Here is a 14,926-nt window from a genome sequence, read left to right as displayed (position 1 = left end):
ACCACGAAAAAAAAAAAAAAAAAAATGTACTCATCCAAGATCCATTCTTTCCTATTTTTTTAAAGATGTCATCCTGTTGTCTCAATAAGACAACAGGAGTTCCATAAAGCGATTAGTGGTGTTGTATCGTTGTTTGGGGAACATTTTATTTGCGTGAAAACCATGCCAAGAAGGAGAAATCAATAAATAATATGAACAGTAGCGTAGCTAGGGTTTTGGTGCCCTTGGAAAATTCGTAGCTATGTGCCATTTAATTTTTGCCCGGATGACATGGCGTTTCTACTCCTCTGAATATGAATAAGAACAGTGGCGGCTCGTGGCTTGAAATCGTGGGGGGGTGCTGTAACTTTCAATATACATACACGCTGTAAGTACAGTGTATACAGTGTATACGTGTTTGGATAAAATATCAAAATTATGGTAAAAATTTAAAAAAAATTAAACATGAAAAAATATTTTTATTATCGATAAAATTATAGTTTGATATAATTCAAAATTACTTAAAAATAAAATCCATTATCATAACCCCCAATAAAAACTATAACAAATGTTATGTCTTTAATTGTAATGTCCAAATATTCAAAGAGACGGAGTAAACACGATAAGCACTACGAACATTCTACTACTGGCGCAAACTGCATATAAACAACAGTGGAACTGCGCGACGGACAGTGCCGCATTACGCTTAATTACTCGCATCTTACTATAACGTACATATGCTTGCGCGCGTAGCAATATGGCACTGTGATAAACACAGTGCTGCTAGCGTCCTTCGCCTTTCTAAGTGCTACAAGATGGATTGTGATTATTTTTTATACAAAATAAGAGAATTGTATAGGATTGTTGATGATAAAATTAAATATTACAAGCAAATATAAATAAATTAATAAATATATTTATGTATCGAGAAAAATTGGGGGTACTGCAGTTCCGCAGTGCCTATGCACGAGCCGCCACTGAATAAGAACAGCAAAAACAGCATTGACATTTTTTGGAAAATATAATTTGTTACATTAATTTCGGTTACTAGAATGGCCATTTATATTACCATATTCTTCTGTTTCATTAACGTAAAAAAAAAAAAAAGGATTTTGTTTAGGAAGTTATATATATATATATTCTATTTTGCCTAATTTACAGCTATTCGCCAGCTGGCCACGGGCAAGCTCTAATTATTGTGAAAACGAGAGAGAGAAAGAGGGAGGGAGGAAAATTATGTGTCACTGAAATGTAGGAGAAATTCTATACGATTAGTATAAATAATAAGGGGAAAAAAAAAAAGCACGATGAAGCTACGGAACCCTTGACCTTATTTACTTTATTCAGATACCATCCGCAGTGATATTTTGCTTGCGCCATCGCGTGACATAGTTCGTAGGATAAGAAACATTCAGCCAAACATTAGTAATAAGCAAATGTTGTGTAAGCATTAGATTCGTAATACCGTACTGTATTTCGAAAGACGGATTATGAAAAAACAAGGGGACCCTCCATTCTCATATCGGGAAATCAGGGATAATAATGTGGAATACATGTTTACAATAAAATAAATCAATACGATATTTCTGAGTTTTTCATTATTATTATTTTATTCTTTGGAACGAAATGTTCAATAGAATTTCTTTTGGCTGTGAATAAGCTAAAGTACACATTTTTAATGCTTAGAAGTTCATTGTAACTGTTTTAAATAAATAAATAAACAAACCTGTCTGTGCATTACCAAAAAACACATTCCAAATCACTCCTCTTCATGCAAAAAAAAAAAAAATCACTCATGCCCTTACTCACCACACCGTTATACAATTTCCAGGAATAGCATTGTGTTATGCTCACACCCCAGTTCCGCTTTCAGCCCTTTGAAAAATATTCCAGATTGTGAAAGTTGGAGAAGAGAAAACATAACTATTTCCAAATATTAGAAATAAACATTGCCGCTTTGAAGAAAAAAATGCCATTACAGGTTATCTAGTAACCTTCTCCTAGGATTTTTATGTTTTGTTTATATCATCTATCTTCCTATTTAAAAGATTCTGCAAACTGAATTTTTTCCTAATTCATCCCCAGCATTTCTCTGATATTCTTCTCTAAATTTTTTTCAAGACTTGCTAATCTATTCTAGGATACAGTCTAATCAAAGTTTTATATTTTGTCGTTCGTCTCCCTATTACATCATTATGGATCAATATGTTTCCTCAGTTCAATTCATTATCCAGGATTATCCTGAGATCCCTTTCTCTCCACCTGCAGCCAATGTTCTCTGTAAGCTGTGCGTGCGCGCGAGCACACCAGTCAAATACACAGAATTTTTGCTTTCAGATTTTCTAATTTACAATCAATAATTTTTGAATGTTCTATAAAAATGAGCTATATACTAAGCGATGCTTGTTACTTATTTTATTTAGTAATTTCTCTAATAATTCCCTTCCAATATTACTCTAATCCATTCCAACTTAAATACACTCTAATTACTGAAATAGAGAGCCAAAAGGCTTCACTTTGGCGATGCAAAATTATTCAAATTAAGTCGATATTGAATCCAACATTATTTCAAAGCCAAATAGAGAAACTACAATACAATGACTATTTACAATTTGGGTCTGCCCACTCACTGATGAGACCTCAACAAAGGTCGAAACCGGTCTGGGTAATGAACCCTCCCCCCCCATAATGTATAACATCATACATCTCCTAGGAGATGTGTTTTACATTATGTGAAAATACTAAGGATAGTGATCAGAGCTTAATCTACCTTTACTACGAGTTGCCCCCCTATCATGAAAGGTTTGCGTACGCTTGGATCCGCCGAAACTTTTATAGTTTCTATCTATATTCGGCATGAAACTCTTGCAATTTCTCTATTCAGCTTTTAAATAATGTTGGATTCACTATCCACTTATATTTTATCATTTCCATTATCCACTGTGCTGTCCTCACAATTTTAGCAACATGTCCTCAAAATTTAAGGTCTTGTCCGCAATTCCTCCCAGCTCTCTCATCTCCTCTACCTCTTCCAAGATATTGTATACTCTACTCCATCTCTGCTTCCCAAATTTCAAAATTTTATGCTTCGCAACATTGAATTGATATCCCTGCTCATTTATCAATTCAGCCAGTGTATTCAAGTCTTCCTGCAAAGCCACAGCATCCGCTTTACTCCTGATAGCTCTCCCCAACTTTGCATAATCAGCAAAAACAACTGCATATCATCAGACTTCTCCCAATATCATTTACATACAAATTAAACAGTAATGGACCCAACACAGACTCTCGGGATACATTACTAGTAACTTTCCTCTTCTGGGCTATTGCTCCTAGACAACTCGCTGATACCTATCAGACAGCTAATCTAATCCAGCGAACTAATCTACTGTTCAGGCCCATTCTTTACAATTTAATTACCAGCTTGTTATGCGGCAATTTATCAAAGGCCTTTGCAAAATCTACATATACCACTGTATATGCAACACCCTTCTCCAATGCAGATAGAACAGCTACTGCGACTTTTTTCATTGTTATCAATGCTGAAGGAATTGACGGATCTTTGATTTTTGGTATCTTTCTCTAGCTCTTTGAGCATTGTTTTTAAAAATTAATAATTTCATATGACTGATTATCAATTCCTAAAAATTAAAACACAAAAAGCAATTAACTTATTTGCTTTTTTATTATTTTTCTTTTTTAAATCTGGATTATTATTTTTCAAATACAAACTTTTGGCGGGTTTGGCCTGCGAGTCATAGCCATCGAACTCGCAAAAACGGCGATAGTTTTTTGTAACTACGCGGATTTAAGCGAATTAATTTAGTGCTCACAATTTTACAGGTTACAGACAGACGAAAAAAGAGCAACAATTTTTCGTCTGTCTGTAAGAGCAAAAATATTACATTGAGTTTGAGACTGGAAATTTGCGCACAAAATGTTTTTCATTCGCACATGGGCCCACAAAAATCAGAGGGAACTGCTTGCAGCACAGCGATATCAGTGTGGAACAGCATATAAAAATTTACATTTATCTATGTAGAACTGGCATCCTCACTGGCTCATCGCACCCAGTTTGTTCTAAACAGCGGCTACCCTTAGAAAACTAAAGAAAACTATGAAGATCCTTCGTAGTTTTCTTTACTTTGCATCATGCATAACCATGACTATCTCTTCACAAATCACGAGCAATGATATTAACTCTCAAGTTTGGCGGTGCTGGTCCAAGGACAAAGCCCCCTGAGAAGGCAGTTCCTCCACGTACAATCGGTTGATATACATGTATATTTGGAGGATGATTATTTATTCCACTTGTCAAAACTTATCTACTTATATCTACTACGCAGAAACTTATCAAAAGCCTTGACAAAACCGAGAACTACTACAATATACGGATCCACCATCTTATTATAATAAAATGCAAATCGATTACACTGAAATAACACTCATCCTTCCATCTTGGAAGGATGAGTGTTATTTCTACAAAACCTTAAATCACTCAAGAAGTCCAAACTTGTTTGTAAATTGATGTCTCTCTTTTTATTTCTACGCTTTTTCGATAGTATAATTTTATCGTCTTTCCACCCTTGTTAGTATCTTCACATACAGACAAATTGGCCTTCAGAACACACGCAATTTACAGACAAAAAATATTGTTGTTGGTGATGATGGCGATAGATGGTAGAAGTGTCGTAGTTGGAGAATTAAGTAGTAGTGGAGAGAATGAGATGTATTTAGCGTAGTAGAGTAGTGTGTCCTCCCACAATGAGTTCTTGGACTTCCTGGAGGTGTCACGTAATAATAATAATAATAATAATAATAAATGATTTTCGATAATCGACCAAATTATGGCGTTGTTACTTCCACAATAAGCAGCAACATCTTACTCACTCATCCCAACTGTCTAACATCAATATTAATTATTATTTTATCTTCATGAAAGCCCCGTAGCTCAGTCAGTATAGACGAATGTCATTGGTTGGAATGAGCTGTGTTCAAATCCACTCAAGGAAGCGAAGAACCTTTATCAGGGCTTTTCAAGTGAAAGTAAGTTACTGGTCTCATACTGAAGTAGATCTCCTGTTTTTCATTTCCAAAACAGGCAAACCGGTCAGAAGAACACGCGCAATTCACAGACATAACTTGAAAACGCAGAGGATAAGTGATTACTGCTTATGATAGGGAGGTACCAAGTTACTTCCCTGTGACAGGCCATTGAGCCTAACACTAATGGGATTGGATACCCCCTTCATTCACTTCGTCTCATAGAGCTTTGCTCTCTTTGTCCCTTGGATGGAAGAACTACTTTCGAATTCTGTGTATCACGTGATGTAGCTCACGTCCTAGATAGACTTCTACCGGATGCCTCATCTTCAATTGATAAACAGTCAATTTAATTGATATCGCACAACAGACAAACTAGCCAGAGAACAAACCCAATTAACAGACAATACACTGCCCTCATAGTTTCAGTTGCTTTGACGGCTTTGGTTGCTTTTTTTTCTAAATGTCATTCAAACTAAGTCCGTTTTAGATTTATAAATGCTATATAGAATATTACTATCATGAATTATTTCCTACGTAAGCTTATAGATAAAATAATAATAATAATAATAATAATAATAAGCTAACGCCTTTTATTCCTTTGTAGCGAGAAATCCCATTCTTCAGATTCTTTTGCATTTTTTTCTGACTGATTATGGAACAGCGTACTGAAACGCATCAACCAGACACTTTATGAGGAAAAGATTCTCAATGTCGTTAGTTAATGGTACAGTATCAATTACCGGGGTTAATTTACTGCGCTCGATGCATTTCAGTCTTAGACGTAGGAAGGTGATTTCTGGAACAGCTTTTTTGACCTATAAATCGGCAAAGTGAAGAGTTCACTTTTCCGTGGAATAATGAATTACTGACCATTTAAAACTATATATTTAGAAATTTATGTACATTTAATTATACAAATACAACATTTATTTTACAAATGATATTCTATCTTTTGCAATTTAGCTATTTTGAATACAAATTCTACCCGACGGTTCTTCTTTATGAACTGGTCAATAACATCGTCATAAAAAGTTGGTTGTAACTTAATTTTCCCAAGCAACAGAGTGAGCCGACGTGAAATGGCTATGCGCGCGCATGAAATCCCAGTGCTGCTGCGAGGACCTGGAAGCTCCTACAACCGAGCAAGCCAAAGTAGCTTTGACTAGACGAGCAAGCATCGGCCTTCGATACACAACGCAAAGTTCAATTATTGCCGCGCAAGCTCAAGACGTCTTCTGTCTACAAAAATAAAAGCCTAAATAGAATGCTTATAAATGTATGCATTTATTAACAAATAAATATTACTTCTTTCTCAATTAATGAACTTGCGCAGCAAGCATAGAAAGAATGGAGAATTCGCCCATGGTTGAAAAGCATTATAAATATAACAACCTTAAATCCATTCCTGCTGCAAAGGCTGTGCAAACTGTTATGTCAAAATATATTTTGAAATTGAGAGATTTACATACATTTGTATAATTCAGCATAAATAAGTAAATATAATAAGACAGAGCAAAATAAAAAGAATTTTTTATTTTACTTAAATAAAAATATATTAAATATATATTTAATATATATGATAAATAAAAAATACATTGCTATTTTGTCTTTGATGTCGAAATGTTCGATACAATTAGTACTAGTTAGACCAGAGCCGGTCCGAGAGTATCTGATGCCCCTAAGCAAAGAAAAATTTAATCAAGGTTTTACTAATTTTTTTTTTCGAAGGTTGTAATTTCCCCCCAAACTATGTAGCAAAATCTGGTGCCCCGAAGTCTTATCTCCCCTAGGCGATAAGACTTCGGGGCACCAGATTTTGCCTAGGTTCACCTAATGATAAAAACGGCCCTGAGTTAGACATACTCTAAATTTATTTGCTAATTCCCCCCTACCCCCCAAAAAATGTACTTTTTTTTTGTTTCTTTGTTTCAGTAAAAACTGAAATTTGGGAATAACAAATATAAATGAAAAATAAATAAATAAACATACCTATTAGGAGAAGTTCAAAAAGTTTAACGAATTATTTCTGTCAACTATATTATTGTGCTCAATTTAAATTTATACAATAATAACAAGTATGCAGTAGCAAAAATCAGTTGTTGCACTACACATGGTGTCGCTTTGCGAGTATATCGATCGTCTGAAACAATTTCCTGAACTGCTAAAGATATTCTAAAAAATCGATGCTTACTTCGATGTTCAAAATTATTGGGAAGGGGAAGCTTATTTTTTGTGGGATCTTCCCAGATGAGTCTTTGGACTCCATGGGGCCTTGGGTAGTAGTAATAATAATAATAATAGTTTCATTAGTTAAAAGCAGTCCCAGTCAATATTTGTTATGATTAAAGCAACTCAGATCAAACAAGTGATGAATATAGGCAAAATTCAATTTCCAGTTTATCTTAGAATTTCAATAAATGACTGTGAAATCATGTATAATATATGAATCGACAAAATAAATTGTAAAGCTAAACTATATGCTTTGCATTTATTTATTTATTTTAATTTCTGAAGCGATACACTAGTGGCTCACCAGCACGTTAAGGCTGGAGGATTTTCAGATTTTTTGGACATTAAAGTTAGTTGTCCAGCCTACAGGCTTCTGCGTTATAGGAATTTTTAAAATGGATGCGATCAGTAACCTGACATACGCATTTAATGGTGTTTTTTTTTATTATTATTTTATTTCGCAGCAGGATTTTGACTAAACTGCATAATCTCGAGACCAAACAAAGCTCGTCACTAGTTCAGCTTGTGTCAACATATTATGTTGCAAATGGCATTTGCGTGCAAATATCAATAGGCGTCCCTCTTAATCCAATATCAGTTAACTCGTTAATAATACTTACCGATTCCAATTAAGAAATGGACATGCCATTTTTTTCCCTTCTTTACAGAAATACACCAACAAGCCTTATTTCACACACTTTCTCTACGCGTGCGTTCTACTTCAACACCAAATATTTGTACTCTTAAAACAAGTCATAAAAGCCACTGGAACAATCATCACACCACATACAAGACAAAACTCCGTGTTTGTATGAAAATGAACAGCTTTTAGGAAACCACGTGGAAACTTACGATGATGAAATGAATATACCCGCTTCAATCTCAAGGTCGCGAACTCCTTGTATTACAATTGGGCTTCAGTGACCTCAAAACGGCAAAAAGAAATTCTCGAACATACATTCTCGCTCTTCGGTTCTCACGTGACATGACGATAACGTATCCCGTTAATCGATGGTAATTGGGTTGGTGGTGTATTAGGAATAGTAAACATTGCCTTGGGCCTCCTAACAAGGCTTCCTGTCTTTTGCGAGCGAGGAGAAATAAGAGGTGTAAATCGAATGCGCTCACGAGGCAGGTGTGCAGCATACCGTAAACTTGCAGGTGTGTAACCTCGAAAAACTCGTATGTACTAGTAGTTATTTGAGCTGCAATGACCTCAGGATATCAAGATTCTTTCATACAATAGAAGTGATTTCTGAGAATGTGATCTCTCTCTCTCTCTCGATGTTTTCTTGTTTTCCGTTACTGTTGAAATTCTATCTTCATTTAAAGTAGGTCAAGTTTACGTCGCTACTGCTTTTACTACGAGAGAGCGAGGGGGAGGGGGGAGTAAGTATGAATCCCAGAACAGAAAGTAGCTTATGGCTCTCACTAGTTATTTTTTTGAGCGTGATCGCTTCGAATAATAATAATAAAAAAATAATAATAACGCAAAGTTGTCAATTATAACAACATTTTGTGCAGTGAAATTATGAGGTGTATTTATACCTTTTAACGTAAATCAAAACAGAAATCCTCCATGCTTAAAAAGTATCAATATTATTAACTAAATAATTGTAAGCACATGCATTTAATTATAGGCTTCATTAATTTCAGTATACTGTATTTCTTCTTGTTACAAGGATTTTATCAGGGAGAGAAGAAAAGATCAGTTGACAACATATGGGTCACGTAGCTTTAGTCACTGTTGAATTAAACACACTTAAAAAAAAAAAAAACACTACGAACAGTAATAGTATTCACTTTTTTTTATGTTGCACCCACCCACGAAAGGTTATCTGCGAATCTATCGTACATTTTGTAGCGTAGGTGGTGGACGATTTAATTCCTGTAGTTGTATTACATAATGGCATCGCTAACCATTGATTCCCTTGAACTCTGACAGTGTGATCTGTTTACTTAGCTATAACTGAGACATGAGCAGGGGTCGACACACACTTTCTCTCACTCTCCCGTGGCGAGTAGCTACTGGACAAAATAAAATATTCTTCTTATTATTATTATTATTATTTGACACCTCCAGGGAGTCCAAAGACTCATCGAGGGAGAGTGTGCCAACAGCATCGAACGATTTAATCCCTTCCAACTACTAACAGCGCTCAAACTTGCTTAACTTTTTGCGTGAGCCATTAGTAGCAGAGGCTCTACCAATCGAGCAACCTTTGCTTCATCATCATACTTGTCAAGGATTTAGGCCTAAAATGCCTGTTTCGGTCTTAGAAGTCATCGTTAAATCTCTTTAGAGGACGTCCTGGTTTTCTTTTTCATAAGTTTGTAATTTAAAGCTTGTTTTGGTAATATTTCTGTTTATTCTTTATTTAATACAAATAACTTTTTAAACAAAATCTTCTAAACTTCTGAAGAAAACACAGATACAGCAATGCTATTCACTTTATGGAACGCTATTAACTTATTTGGAACATATCATTTAAAAAATGAGGTGTTCTTGGGAGAGGTTAATTTTTGCGTTGAGAGTAGAGTTTTGCATAATTTGTCGAGCCCAGGACATGAGGAAGCATGTACTACGCAAGTCATGCCAGTAGTGGCATAGCTAGAGCTTTTGCCGCCTGGGGCGATCCCTGAGTTTGCCGCCCCTCTCAATACAAACCAAAAACAAGGTTTGTATTGAGAGTGAAAGTGAATGTTATTTTTCTTGCTTTTCTGTTAGTAAAATCGTCGAAGTCTATTTCATAGTAATGTAGGTAATTCTTAATCAATTTTAATTTAGAAAAACTCCTTTCACAACTAGCAACACTTACAGCAATTGTGAAGAAAATTCGCAGTAGTATTACAATATTTGGAACTGAGTTCTCGAGACTGTATTTTAGAACTAACTGCAAAAGTTCAAAAAGGTTCAAAGTGCTGCCTGGGCGGACTGCCCCCCTCCTCTAGCTACGCCACTGCATGCCAGTCCCTAACAGGGAAGAAATACCAAGGAGTTAATAAATTCTACAATTTCTTTTGTATACGCTACCATTATTTTTTCAACTAACTAAAACATAAGTAAACATTTACTCTGGAATTTTAATTGCACAAAATTAAATACATAGATGATGCTGTTCATCTTGGCATACACTTGACTCTCGACATTGAAAGGATTAACACACTTCCTTCCTAGACTTGGTAATGCCTTATCACCCAGATGGAATACTTCAGTGTTATTGTCGTGTCCTTCAAAAGCCGGACTTTACATTCATGTACGGTCACATGACCCTCCCAATCACATATCGAGCTCACCACTGCTTGCACAATCAATGGATTTTTTCAACCGACCTTTTTTTTTCTAATGGCTTCACAGTCTTTTGTGAAACAAAGTAGAGACATTGATATAACACTAATGCCTTGATTAACTTGCTCTTTACCATAACACAAAAGAGTGTATTTCTTACATACATACGTTCCCAAACTATACTATGGATATATATATAATATTTATGGGCTGGAAGAACTTTCTAATTTGTTAAAAACTATTTAAACTGTTGCCTTTCCCAAGAGTGTGAATGTAACATTCAGCTAACCACCTACAGGCAATAGAAAATTGCAAGAGTTTCTGCCCCATCCTTTCAGTTAATAGTTTGATGAAATCGAGGTAAGTGCTCATGATCGTCGCTTATTTGTAGCCATGTAGAACAGCTAAACATCACCTTTGATTATTGTTATTACTTTATTCACATAATGGACAATTTGACTGGCGATATAGAGAAATTCGGATTCTGCTCAAGAATCTAAGAATGATCTGTCAGGTAGCATCGTAAAATATGGACTGTTCCAAGTAATGCCATCTTTTGTAGATCATATGTCATTTCGTTAATGTTTAATTCTTGTAAATAGTTGGATAGCTTTTTTTGAAATTGCACCGATAACTATTCGATGAGTTTGGTGCGTTTAAACCACAGCCGGGCAACTTCGATTGAAAGATATCGATATTTAGTAATTTTTTTTCGTTATCATCACTGGATACTGCAATATCAATAATCCAAACCTGTCGGTGTTTGATAATTGTTATGTCAAGTCTATTGTGTTCTAAACCCTGATCAGTTTGTATTCTAGAGTCCGAGAGAATATTTGCTTTCATTTTCCAATACAGTCTCTATTTTATGCTGCCACTAGTTATCAGAAGTAGGAAAGCCATATTTTTTGCATTACATACCAATGAATTATTTTGGCCACTTTATCATGGAGGAATTTATAATCAGTTTGAGCTATCTTGCTGCAGGCACTGATTAGATGTTCTACAGCCTCATCTTTCTGATCGCATAATCTGCATTTGCCGTTATGTTCAAAATTTTTGTTTTCATTGCAGGTGTAGTTTGCAATGCCTGTTCTTGAGTTGCTAGATTAAATCCTTCTAATTCTTATTTAATATATCCACATTGTAGCTATTGCCATGTCTTGTTCATCAATTTTTCCATAGTCTGTCTCACTTGCAGCAGACCCTGTCCACCTATTCTCCTTGGTAGGCACAACCGGTCAACATCACTTCGTCGATGTAATGCATGATGCATTGCGATTAATTTTCTAGTTTTGCGGTCCAATTTGTCCAGTCTATTATGCCAGCTGTGTATCGGATCACTGGTATAGCCCAAGAATTTATTGCTCTAATTGTGTTAAGCCATTTAGTTTTGTTTACATAGCATTTCTAACCCCTTTGGTTTATTATGCTGATGCCTGTTAAACTTTCGAGTGTAGAATATCACTGGCTTCTCGTATTCCTAGGTATTTATAGTGTTCGTTAGCTGAAATTGCTTTTATATATTTCTCTTGATCCAAATTAAAATTGCGTGTCATTAATTTTTCCTCGTTTAATAGATAAAATTGTGCATTTATCTAAATCAAATTCCATTTTGATATCCTGACTGAAAATACAAAAACCGTGTTCAGTAAAGAGTCTATTTGCTGTGCTGATTTCCCATATAATTTCAAGTCATCCATGTATAACAGATGGGAAATTTTAATATTATATTTAGGAATTTCTTATCCAAGTTTTGTTTAGATTGTTTAGATATTAGCATTAAACGTGGAATTTTCCAAGATGTTGGAAAATTCCACGTTTAATGCTAATATCTCCGAATTATTCATTATTGACTATTAAACTTGTTTTCCATGATTTCATAGCAGCAGCCAGAAAATGCTATTGCTAATTACAAATATTTTATATATTCTATCCATGCCACGTTTAAGTTAGTTTTTCTTCTTTTTGAGTTTCTCAGGGTCATTTTATTAATAAGGATCTGGTCTTTTGTTCAATCGGATAAATCAGATTATCTGATAAATAGTGGTATATGGAATTTGCTGATTGCAGTGAACAACTTAAGCATAGTTGGTAAGCATGTTATTGGAAGATAGTTACTTGGGTCTACATCCTTATCTTTCATGAAGAGAAAAGTACATCCAGATATCATCTTCCACTGCGCCTGCCTGCAACAAATAATTAAATTGTTCTACCATTCGATCATGTAGACTGGTTAGATGCTTTAATCAAAACCCATGTAGTTAGTCTTTGCCAGGTATACTCGTTTTTTTTTAAATTTTCTAGCTTGTGTACTGACCATTTCTTTAGCGATAATGACATTTTGCATGTTTTTGCTTCATTTCTGATTCTATTTCCTTAATCCAAAGGGCATCTTTATTATGTTTAATAGGATTATCCCAGATTGATTTCCAAAATTTGAATGTTTCTTCTTTTTCTGGTGAATGATTGTTTGCATTTGTATTTTTCTGGAGACCGAAAGAATTGACGTCGGTTCAGTCGAAAATGCGCATTTTGTACATATTGGTTTATTCTTGCTTCATATCTTTTAATTTTCCAGTCGCTATAATTCTGTTTTAGCTCTTCGGTAACTTCAGAAATTGTTTTGTTTGCATAATTATGTGTTTTTATCAGTTTGCTTCTGATACTATTATTTTTCAGCTGTCCTTTAAGTTGCTCAGATCAGTTCGAAGCTTATTGACTTTTCGTTCTAATTAGATTTTCCATGGTGCTGATTGTTTCATCCTCGGCTTTTGCGGTTTGCAACCAAGCTTCACTGTAATAATATCGGCTGTGCTGTATAGGAGCTGATTTGTTTCCTTTATACTATTAATTGTAATGTTTTATCACAGTATTTTGCATCTAAGAGGAGCTGTTGTAACCTAGATTTATGTAAGACTTTTAATGGTGGCAGTCTTGTACAGTCATTTATGGAGTTCATATGTTCCAATATTCCTGACTTCATTTTACACTGTACTTCTGTCAAAACATTCTGAGGTAAGTTGTCAGCTTGATGCTCACTGTGTTGAATTCCAAAGTTAGATATAGCTACCTCCTGAGGAGTTGCTGTTACTGGATTTGTTGGAATATTGGAATGGAATGTCTGCATTCTGTTATTGAGGCTTCTGGGAATTTTCGTTTCCAAATTAAACGCATGTGCTTTTTAAAACTCCGTTTTTCTGGTGTTGATCTGTAAACACATTTCATAACTTGTTTTTCTTCAACAGTCCATTTTTTACGTTTGGTTTCTTCCAGTTGCTTTTCAGCTTCCTGCCCTAGTTGGCCAGCAAGGAGAGCTGGGTCCTGTAGCCCAGGATCTGCAACACCTAACGCAGTCATTGATGACCTGGCTGTTGACTGATCCATATGGATTTCTTCTTGCTTTTTACAATTACAATGGCGAATGGAACACTGTTAGTCTGGCTCCTCAGTTGAGATCTGTCTGACAAGGGTGCCCCAGCTATGCTACCTGCCAACATAACTCACAACATCATTGAAGCACACAAACCCCACCACCACAAGGCTGCGTTCCTCAAGGAATTATTAGTAATTCTGTAATTTCTAATTTATTAAAGTTGGGGAATAAGAAAAATTAAAACATCTGGAGAGGATAGAGAAATGTTCTGTAACCTCTGTACTAAGTCAATCTTGGGAACATTTGTACTTTATTTGATAATTATTCAAGATAGTCATGCCATTACATTGAAGAGACTTTACCACTCAAAATGCTATCACCCTTCCCTCCAACACACACACACACACACACACACACACACACACACACACACACACACACACACACACACACACACACACACACCTGTAGTAATGTTTGAATTTGTTTTTATTTACCACCCAAAATAAGATTTTTAAAAATTCAAATTTTCATGAGGGATGACATGACTTGGTCAAGGGTCGGTCATGCGTTACTAATGTACTAACTCTTTATGATAAAGTGGCAGATGAGTTCGATAAAGTAAATGGCTGGATTTCATGAAGCCATTTGGCATGATACCACATACTCAGTTAAGAAAACTTCAACAAATGGGGATGGATATGAAATTATTGATATGGATACGAAGGTGGATGATAGACACCTCCTTCATATACCAAAAAGTGGTATATGGAGGAGTAGCATCCAGGAAAAAGCAGGTGCCCATTTGTACATAAATGGTATATGAAATTGCTTGAAGGGAGATATTCAGCTGTTTGCTGATGCAAAATTTGGCAAGGTGATAATTAATCAAGGTGATGTAAAAAACTTGCAGGATGATTTAAATAGGCTGACAGTATGGGCAAAAGAAAATGGCTGTCAATTTAATGTAGAGAAATGTCAAGTTATTTTAGAAAAAAATAGATTAC

The 14,926-nt window shown here is 35.3% G+C and overlaps 1 protein-coding gene across 2 annotated transcripts in view; it reads right to left on the bottom strand.

The window, feature by feature from the left end:
• Positions 1 to 8,372, bottom strand: part of v (Tryptophan 2,3-dioxygenase vermilion) — a 243,195-nt gene extending 234,823 nt beyond the window's left edge. For both annotated transcript variants that reach the window (XR_016549167.1, XM_090401607.1), the window contains exon 1: positions 7,875 to 8,372. Coding sequence is in view for 1 of the 2 variants with exons in the window: in XM_090401607.1 (XP_090257733.1) it covers positions 7,875 to 7,903 (29 nt within the window). In the remaining variant the exon portion in view is untranslated. The remainder of the gene's footprint in view (positions 1 to 7,874) is intronic.
• Positions 8,373 to 14,926: the final 6,554 nt, after the last annotated feature.

The sequence above is a fragment of the Typopeltis vanoorti genome, chromosome 12 (genome assembly GCF_054136105.1).
Source record: "Typopeltis vanoorti isolate ZY-2024b chromosome 12, IOZ_Tvanoo_1.0, whole genome shotgun sequence".
Lineage (NCBI taxonomy): Eukaryota > Metazoa > Arthropoda > Arachnida > Uropygi > Thelyphonidae > Typopeltis > Typopeltis vanoorti.
Note: the sequence above shows the minus strand (reverse complement) of the source record. Positions and strands in the feature narration are given on the sequence as shown.